Here is a 10,216-nt window from a genome sequence, read left to right as displayed (position 1 = left end):
ACGACTTCCACTAATAATAATAATAACACCAACTATCTTCCATATTCAGCCCATGACTAGTCAAAGGCAGCTCTGTTAGTGCTGAGAGACATCTGTTTATTACCAACAGGCAACAGTATACATTAAAATACCGTGTTTACGCTTTCATACACATTTGGACTTTTTTTTTTTTTTTGAACAACTGAAGCTTTTGTCTGCTGCACATGGAAGAATCTGCCAATCAACAAGAAAAACAAAAAAAACAGTGTCAGTGATTTCTTCTCATCAGGAAAGGGAGAAAAAAAAAGAAATAATAAAAAAAATTTAACATGTTCTTGGGGTTCTTTGAGTCTTCTTGAAACTGACGCATTCTTAAAACGTGGTGTGCATCTCATCTGGCCAGATATACTTGAAGAAGCACAGGAGTATACTTCGTGGATGTCTGCGAACATGCCGTTTTCTTTGTCTCTTGAATTGAAGTGCCATCATGTGAGTTTGCTAACAATGGCTTGGTTCAAGGAGTTCAACTGATTTGTCCATTTGTCTAACGCAGTGTAGCGGGCTCCACCTCTTTTCTGGTAGTCCAGTTCTAGTAGCTGGTTGACCTGGTCGATTCGTCCATGGATTGTGCTGAAAAAAAAAAAAAAAAAAAAGATAAGTTTTTAGAAAAATTATTCACATCTGGAACATCAAAAGTCAATCTAATTTCCATTATTTTGCCAGAAGATCAGATATGCACAACACTGCAAAGACAAAGAAAGATATAAATGGCATGTTTTAAAAGAACATTACAGTAAGTGTTTTCACTTCCTACTTCCTCAGTCATTTACGTAACACTACGGATAGAACAGGACAGATCGCTATCAATCAAGCAAAAGACACAGCTGAAGTTCAGCTCATTCTGCATGACCCCCTTCAAGGCCAAAAGATGCAAACTATGGGGAACTACTGCCATGTACAAGAAGGGAAGCGTTTGTCTTTGTCAACGTCTCAGCATACGCGAGAGAGACATACTTGTCCAAGATACACTGCACCAACAAACTCTCCACGTCACACACGTCAATGTTCAGCTCCTGAAACACACAGGAAAAGACATTTAAGGACGCACGGAATTTAGTGCAGTGTAGTTTCACAGTAATTCCACTGCGAATGACTGCAAATGTTTTATAAACCCGTGGAACAAATCCCATCCAATGCAAACTACCATGTAAATTCTATTTAAGGCAAAGACTGGAATGAAAAAGCATTAAGACACCATCAGCTGTTGACGAGTTTGTTTATTACTAAAGTAATCTCACTCAATCTTCAGCATGTAAATGCTGTCCTTTATGTTTCTTTTCTGTAGTTACTTTGTGACATTGAAAAAATAAGATGTATATAAATTTCCCTATAAGAAAAAGACAAATTCAGTTAAAAAAAAAAAAAAAGTTTAACAAGTAAAAAACAGAATGGGGAAAAGAGCGTTATTTACAAGCAGAATGCTAATCGATCGATCAAAAAACAGCCAACTGCAATATTACTACTCAACTGAACTTTGTTTATGTTCCACTTTATTAGATCAAGTGCAACCCAAAGCGCTTTACAGCACAAAAAGGACAGCTTAAAAGCATGGAGCAAAAATAAAACTAAACCCAAAAGATGAGCAAAGCTTATTAGACATGAAAAAAAATTGCCAAACAGCAATGGAGCAAAAGTTTTAAAGACATAAAAAGTACATTCAAAATAATTACTGTACAAAAAGATGAATAAGTTTAACATAAGCTCGGCTTTAATTCTAATATCCTGACAGAGAAACGTTTAGCATTCATGAGTCAAAGTATAAATAATTACATTATTTCAAATTAATATACAAACTCGAACCACGAGCACTAACGTTCATCTGAGAACTGTTCAAGACAATGTGATAAAAGAGGAAAGATGACAGTTCAGTCACCTCATGGGAGACTTTGTGATACGTTCGACTCACCTTAGAAATGAAAGGGATGTGTATTCTTGTGTATGGTTTGATGAGTTTGATAAGCACTTGAGTTCTAATGTTACGTAGAAGCTCTGAAAGACATGATCACATAATCAATAGGCTACACTTAATGGAAAAGAAATGAAATCCTAATGTTTCCCCAACATATCTGGACTGAAGTCACGGTCACCACTCACCCTCTATGTGCTCTCTAATGAAGGGGTCGTCCATTATATTACTGTGATTTGTTTTCAGGATTTTCTCAAATTCGGTGATGTCATTGTTCTGGTAGGCGCTGAAAAAGGAAAACAGTCATCGTTGTTTTACGATATACATTGTGTGTAAAAAAAAAAAAAAAACTCTCATCCTGATCGCCATCAAACACATTCCAAAACATTGCGCGTTCTTCTAAACACCATTCTTGCGACAGACTTGGGTGTGCGTTCTTAGTTTCTTGTTTACTTAATAAAAATCATAAATATATGCAGGGAACATAAGCAACCACAGCCAGCGCCTCATATACATGTAAATAAGGGAACAAAAGAAGCAAAAGATCAGTGAAAGCACGAGCCAAGACAAAAGTAATTTGAGGTTCATAGTGATTTAAAATAATTCTTTGAAATGTGTTCACCCATTTAGCCAACTGTAATAAATGATATCATGGCCATTAATATTAATACCGTTTCGCTGTGTACCAAGTGAACTGCTCACATTTGTTTTAAAAAGTGTGCAACAGCTCAAAAACACACATTAAACAGATCTGGATATGAGAAGTAACTATGCAATTATCATATCTCACCAACTTTCTTGCACTGGGAAATTAAAGCTGCGGTCGGCAACTTTTTTTTAGTCATATTAGCTTGAACTGTCATGGGATTCTGGAAGTAGAATATTAAATAGGCTGTTTAGGAAAAATAACGAAATCTGTAGCTCCCTCTGAAGCCTGTAATCATGCTTGCAAAAACCGAGCGCTCCCGGCTGTTTTTAACCAATCAAGTTAGGGTGGAGGAATCCTACCTGTCAATCACAGCTTGTGCACACGCTGCTGAGTGTGAGTCTGCCCCAGCTTGTGTGCGCTCACACTGGTGTGAACTCACGTGCACAACCTCGTCCACAGAGGGGGAGGGGTTTGGGGGGGCGATTCGGAGCTTGTTAGAGGTTGGGGGAGGGACCTGAAAGTTGTATCAGTTCGAATTTTCCGACTTTAGACTCGCAATTTTGAAAACCTGCCGACTGCAGCTTTAAGGTATAAAGTACGATGAACTGGTGATAATATGCCACGCCTCCTTAACAACTCTACACGGGGAATGTGCGTCACCATCCAAAAAAAATAAAAAATAAAATAAAATAAAAATCCAGCTTATTCAAGATACATGTCAAAAAACTACAAATACTACCCATCGCAACAGAGTTTTAGTTAATACAACACGAGTCAACACAATGTAGAGCAATGCAAAAGACACCATGGTGAATTTTGTAGTGCAAAACTAAACACCAAGTCCCAGACAAAAGTAGGCGTGGACCTGGTCTTCAGGTACTGCAAGCAGACTGGTGTGCATTACACTTTTCATCCACAGCGGGAATAAATCAGCGGCGCAATTTACAACCTGTAAGCAACACTTTTCTTCTTTTTTTGGTAACATTTAAACACACATTGGCACTTACCTTACTAAGTTGGTCATCGCTAGGATCTCAGGGTCATTTTTGTATGGTTTGGCCTTTGGAGAAAAAAAACAAAAAACAAAGAAGAGATGAAGTTAAACCGCTGTAGTGTTTGTCACCGAGTACACAACCCCAATTCCAAAAAGGTGGAGACGCTGTGCAAAATGTAAATAAAAACCAAATACATTCATTTGAAAAATCTCATATACCAATATTTTATTCACAATAAAACATTTTAGAGGTGAGACGTTTTACTATTTCATAAAAAATATCAACTCATCCCGAATTCAATGGCAGCAACATGTCACCTGTGTAGCATCCTCTCTTCTTTTAACAACTGCCTGCAAACATCCAGTCCTGGATCTTCTTCTGTCTACATTTTGAGTTTCAAGGCTCTGAATATTTTCAGTTGGTGAAAAGTCTGGACAGTAGGCAGGTCACTCTACTACTACAAAGCCATGCTGTTGTGGTTGAGCTTTGTATTTGTCTGAAATATGCAAAACATGCGTGCAAAACACATTGTGTGGATGCTGCTCTAAAATCTGCATCTGCCTCTCAGCACCGACGGTGCCTTTTCAGAAGGTCCACAGGCACTAATGCACTACCCAGGCTCTGCCCTCGCAGTGACGCAACACCTTCGGCTCTGCTACACTTACTCAGGCAAACTGCTCATTCAGGTGGATTCGAGTTCCCGAAAAAATGGGAACTCCACCCACTTTGTCGGGAAGCAATCAACTTTGAGCAGCGCCAACGGCCCAGGGTAGAGGCGTGTTCAAGGTAGTGACGTGGTTGAACTGCCACTCAACCCATGGATTGTACACGGAAGCGCTTCATTCAATATCAACATGGAGCAGCGTCAAGCTTTTGACACTGCTGTAGATGCTGTAATGAAAGTGTTCGACGGGAGATTCTCGTTAAAAATCGAGCAAAGAACAGCCCTTGAATCATTTCTTGACAGGAAAGACGTTTTCGCCTTGCTCCCTACTGGCTTTGGTAAGAGTTTAATCTACCAGTTAGCCCCGCTGGTAGCTAAATCATACGTCAGAGGAAAGAGTGGTGTGATTGGCTTAAGCTTAGGCACAGCCTTTTCTGGCCACAACCAGTAGCAACCCGAGGGAGGCGGGTTGACCAGGCCATTTCGAATCGTATTCGTTATGGTCTTGGTCAGACCAGAATCTCGAAGAGATTTGAAAGTCTATGTTAATCAGGCTACTAATGCACCCCCATCCAAAAATAAAAAAAACAATTTCAAGTTTCAATTTGTCTGCCCACAGAGCAGTTTTAAACTTTGCCTCAGCACATAAATGTAGATTATGTTCACATATGGCTTCTACTTGGCATGACTAAAGCTTAACCTGCATTTGTGGATGGCATGGTTTACAGGACAATGACTTCTGGAAGTGTTCCTGAGCCCATGCAGTGATTTCCCGGACGGAATTATGACTGTTTTTAATTATGAAATTTTTTTTTATCGAATTTTGTTTTTCGGCCGTATCCCGTGTTCACAGAGATGTCTTTTTGTATTTTATTGTGAATGAAATATCGGTTTTGCAAATCATTGCATTTTGTTTTTATCTATAGTTTACAGGGCATGCCAACTTTTCTGGAAATTTGGTTGTATTCAAACAAATCAATCTGATTAAAAAATTTTTTTTTAAAGTTTTGAGCTGTGCTCTAACAAAAATTTTAAATGACTGAAAGCAGCCAGCCTCGCTCCTGGTTGCAATCTTGGTTAAAGTATATGCCCGTTTACCAAAAGCTCAAATCTAACATAGTGAAAATTGCTTCCATACCTCTTGAGAGTCAAAGGGGTTTATTCCTGACTTCATCAGCATGTTTGCTAAGACCAGGTACTTCAGGCATGTCGTCCTTCTTGGGCTTCCGGATTCATCGTAGTTCTTAAAGGCCTCAAAGAAGTCTGTGTGAGCTTTCTCAAACTCACCTTCTCTCAGATGCATCTTTCCTCCACACTCTAGAAGGATCAAACAAGAACAGGTTACTCAGCAAACAGCTTTGGGCCCACACAATGTGACAGACACATCTCAGACAAACTACTGCTCCAATAATATCAATAATATTACCTCTGATAACTCCCATTATGAGTGGATGAGGAATGGCTGATTTAATGTGAAGTGACTGCTCATACAACGCTTTCAACTTCTTGTTGTTTTTCTGTGCAGTGTACATTTGGATTTCTAAAGCGTAGATCTCCAGCAGCTGTGTTCCTTTCTTCAGGTCATCCTCTCCATCATCTGTCTACAGTTGATAAATGTGAGAAATATTACATACAGCACTACATATGCCACACTTTTATAGCACCATTAAACTGTATTTTAGGTTTGGGTGTTCCCATTCACACACTTATGCAGCACTTCTTTTTATACATTTTAACACTCTACATTTAGCACTTTTTCCTCACCTCTAGAATACACAATGAGCATATCAGGGGCTATGTGGGGCTCCCAGTCTTGCCAAAGAACATTAAAACACGAGAATAGAAGATGACCACCTATGCCAAGGCCAGGCTCTACCATCTGTGTATCTCCACTGCACAGGGGTGTATGAACATGCAACTGCTCAAAAAGTCTGAGAAATTGTCCACACAATTTCCTGCACATCTCTAGTGATACAGGAATGATTCAATACTAAAAAGCACAGATTAAAGGGATTCATTACCTGACATGACTGGTGAAGTTGCCGAAGGATCTTTTGCAGTTTTCCATACTCTTCTCTCTCCAAATACAGCTTCCCCAACTAAAGGAAATTAACCATAAAAAAAAAAAAGAAAAAGATATCAGAGTGCCCATCAATAATCATGCAAAACGACCTTAAATTCAGGTATCTCTGTATACCTTTGTGTTGGTTTTGAACCACAATCTGTCGTTTTTTGCATCTTTCAAAGCCTCCAGTGTGGTTTCGTAGAACTCTTGTAGCAGGTCCATCTGTTAACATAGTTGGCGATTTTCAAAAAGGCGCTGATTTATAACATTATAAGAAGAAAACAACATATGGATCTTTTACTTGCATTCCATACCTGTTTGGAGGTAGATATGTAGTCGAGAATGGAGTTGATGGACTTCTCTGAGTAGTTCCTGGTGACAGCACTTCTGATATATGTAAGGAGCTGCTTGTACCTATTCATCATCTCTGGGAAATTGGTCTGTAGAATTGAGAAACAGGAAACCAAAATCAATAAGTCAGATTTGACGAGAAAGGTGAAAGAAAGTATTGCATGTGTTTACATAGCATACCAGCTTAAAGTTGATTTTGATCATCTGTTTAAGTGCTTTGAATCCCCATTCACCTTTCTCTCCCTCTAGTTCCAATACCTAAACATGAAATCAAGAGAGGTCAGTGAATATTGCGCTTATAAGTGATAAGATACACCGAAAACCACGCAGAACAGATCATTTTCATGGAGTGCAACTCCACCTTCTGGAAACTGCTGAGCGCTGCTTTGGGATCGTCCTCCTTCAAAGCTTTGGAGTTGTAGTACTGGTTCTCCAGGTCCACATTTGGCTCTGAATTACTGTCCTCTGAGTATTCCTAAGTTAGACAATACAAACATGTCAATGTTGAAGTCACAACATCTTAGTTGCACGTTTGCTAGAAACTCTCAGATAGCTAACTTCAAGCCAAGCATGGCAGATTTAATGTTATTCTGCAGATATGACTCATGAGCTAACGTTAAGTTAGCCCACGCCATGGCTTGAAATGTAACTCAGAGAAAGCAATTTAAATACATTGAAACCCGTGCACACAAAGCTAGATATCCGTTAAGTTTACTGTTAACATTACTTAGCTGTAAAATAGCTTCTAGCAACAATCCCTAGCCGGCTATGAAGCTAACGTTATTACCTTGACAGCTTGATATTAGCAAACAGGCTAACTAAAGAGCTAATGTTAGCTAACCCGTGCTATCGGTACTTAACTGTCAACGCTCAGCGGACAAACGTCTAAAGTTTACAAGTAAGCCAAGTCATATCAGTTGTAAATACCAGGTCGTAATCTTCTTCATCATCGCACATAAAATCATCTTCCATGTCAGACATCTTGATGGTGTTCCTTGTCGTTATTCAGAGACAATCAGTAGCTCGGCCTGTGCAGTGTTTTGCAGCGGTGAAGTGGTGAGTCGGTGCGGTAGGACGCAGGGACATATTTCCCTCCGTAGATGGCGCTATTAGATCGCGTTTGATACAACCTGTAAATAGAATCTTCTTGTCTTCTGTGTTGTAACAAGACAAGGTTTTAACATGTTTTTTTCTCTCTCTTTCCAGTGTATTGTACAATCAGTAGTATTAAACACGCGCTCAGTGTTGGTAATTATTTGCCTGAGTTTACTTAAGTATTGTACCTAAATTTGAGACATTATATTTTTGATTCAATGACATTTCATATTTCTGCTCTACTACATTTTCTTTAAAATTTGTCAATTTTTACTCCACCATACTAATGAAAAACATATAGGTGTTTACTCTCAAGATTCAGATACCACACTATCAGTTTAGAGCACATTATTCAGTGTAATAGATTTGAACATAAAGTAGTTTAAATTAAATAATAATGTATACATCAATAATGATCCAGTCGTGAAACATTTGGCTCCTCTGTCCATTCTACTGCACAGCTGTTTTCCTAATTTGATCTAACTTTTACTCTTTCTTTCAAATAGCTTTTGCATGTGTACTTTTTAAGTTTTGTTTTTAGTCTTTAAAGCACTTTGGGTTTCATTTTCAAGTAAAACAAAACAACTTAAACATGAATTATGATTAAAGTTCATCTGTACTTTTTATAACTTACATTTGTTGTTGGGTCATAGTGCCACTAGTAACTTTTAGTGATATAAATTATGGTGGGAACCATAGTCTACTTACATATCTATTCATTAATTGTAAAGGTACAGCGTTGTACTTATATAGAATTCTTGGAGATATGTACTTTGGTAATTCCCACCACTGAAAATATTTCATAAACTCCAATTGTGTGTGTCAGATTTTAGTCAGCCTGGTGAATCAGGTTTATGTCAAATGGATTTCGTGACTTCTCGACAGCGTTGGCTGCCACATAGAGAGACTGTTGGCAGAATCCCATCAACAACCCCTCTGCCTCACCCTGGGATTAATTCAACTTTGGACCATATGAATGATTATATTATCAAAGACTCACAGTTCAGCTTGGCCATAATATTTACGGTATCCAGACACAAATCACTAACACCAATAGTAGGGGGATGAATGTATTCACAGAATGAGTTACCGTATAAGCAAAAAGAATGTCTAGAATAATATTACTTGTGCAAGTGTGTGTGTGTATAAATGTGTAACAGACAGCGCACTTTCCGCAGCAATGTTATCTTTCATGTTTTCTCTGACAGGGTTATTGTATTATTTTACATAATGTCATGCAGTGGCTGTCAACCAGCTTTACATGGAAACCAGGATAAAGCAAAAACCACAGACTAGTGATGTGTTTGTCAGTGTTTGTTCATTGTGGTGACATGATACTGCTGATGCACACCCGATCGCTGCATTCATGAGATGTATAATGCTAGCGGCAGTGGTGTGTGTTGTGTCTGTCAGCATTTCATTAATTGCATGGGTTGGCATCAACAGTAATGGCATAAAGAATCAATGTCAGAAAAGCTGGGGTTCTGAGACAAAAGACACATACTGTAGGTGCTAATATGCCACGATTTGTAATCACACAACGCCCACACAACCTCCTCAAATTATATGGCACAAGGCTTATTCAAATACCTGAAATACATTGTTATCCCTGCTGAAATCTCTACACAGTGAAAACCACAAAAGCGTGCACATCCCAGCTGTGGTTGTATTTGAAAGGCAAAGAGGAACCCTCTCAGCACAGGCTTAATTATGCTCCGACAGCTACATATCAGGGACCCACGTAGTGCAAAAGACCTATACTGTATTTATCTGACACAAACTTGTGATTCGCAAACATGAAACCCTACGAACTATGTAGAGATCGAAATATGAGGCAGTAAATCTTATAAAGCAGCTCCTCTTATTTCAGATACTTGCTTTTGAATCATTTCATGAAATTAGTTTAGTAATATTATTCCCTTGTCTTCTGAGTATCCAGTGGGATTTAATCATCTCTAACTGTGCATCTGACAACAAAATGCAGTGTACATTTCCTAGCATGGCAAATGCTTTTATATTCTAATTGCCATTACTTTTGAGTGCTCAGATGAGGCTGCTAACTCTTGCTGTCCTGCTGCCAACTAGCTAGTAAATCATTACTTGTACATTAACAATAACACTCACAAAATCACACTCTGCAAAGTTGGTCTTACACAGCCTACCCTTAGGCCATCATAGCTGCTCTCCCTTCTCAACTTTGGCCAGTCACGCATCTTGCATGTTTGTTTTACTCTTCTTTTTCTTTTTTCTTTTTTGCTTTCATTTTAACAAGGAAGGTTGAAGCATGTCTCAATTTTATGCAACAAACTCCATGATGTGGGGCTGTTATTCCAGATGAACTCCAACTTCCAAGGGTAGTAACAGTCACTGCCGCCATCCACACGCACTCCTCCTGCATCTCACGCGAGCAAACTGTGGTACAGCATGTGCTCTGATAGTCTGGGCTTGAAGG

At 38.9% G+C, this 10,216-nt stretch overlaps 1 protein-coding gene across 1 annotated transcript; it reads right to left on the bottom strand.

Annotated features, from left to right (window-relative positions):
• Positions 1-71: 71 nt before the first annotated feature.
• cops2 (COP9 signalosome subunit 2) lies at positions 72-7,741 on the bottom strand. The gene is made up of 13 exons (XM_075478183.1): positions 7,597-7,741; positions 7,031-7,144; positions 6,850-6,927; positions 6,633-6,758; positions 6,451-6,540; positions 6,275-6,352; positions 5,680-5,854; positions 5,392-5,570; positions 3,602-3,654; positions 2,134-2,231; positions 1,946-2,028; positions 994-1,052; positions 72-609 (listed from the first exon to the last, which is right to left on the bottom strand). The coding sequence occupies exons 1-13, from the start codon at positions 7,648-7,650 to the stop codon at positions 465-467; spliced, it is 1,332 nt and encodes a 443-aa protein (XP_075334298.1). The 5' UTR covers positions 7,651-7,741; the 3' UTR covers positions 72-464.
• Positions 7,742-10,216: the final 2,475 nt, after the last annotated feature.

Source organism: Odontesthes bonariensis, chromosome 1 (genome assembly GCF_027942865.1).
Source record: "Odontesthes bonariensis isolate fOdoBon6 chromosome 1, fOdoBon6.hap1, whole genome shotgun sequence".
Taxonomy (NCBI): domain Eukaryota; kingdom Metazoa; phylum Chordata; class Actinopteri; order Atheriniformes; family Atherinopsidae; genus Odontesthes; species Odontesthes bonariensis.
This window is presented reverse-complemented; position numbering and strand designations above follow the sequence as displayed.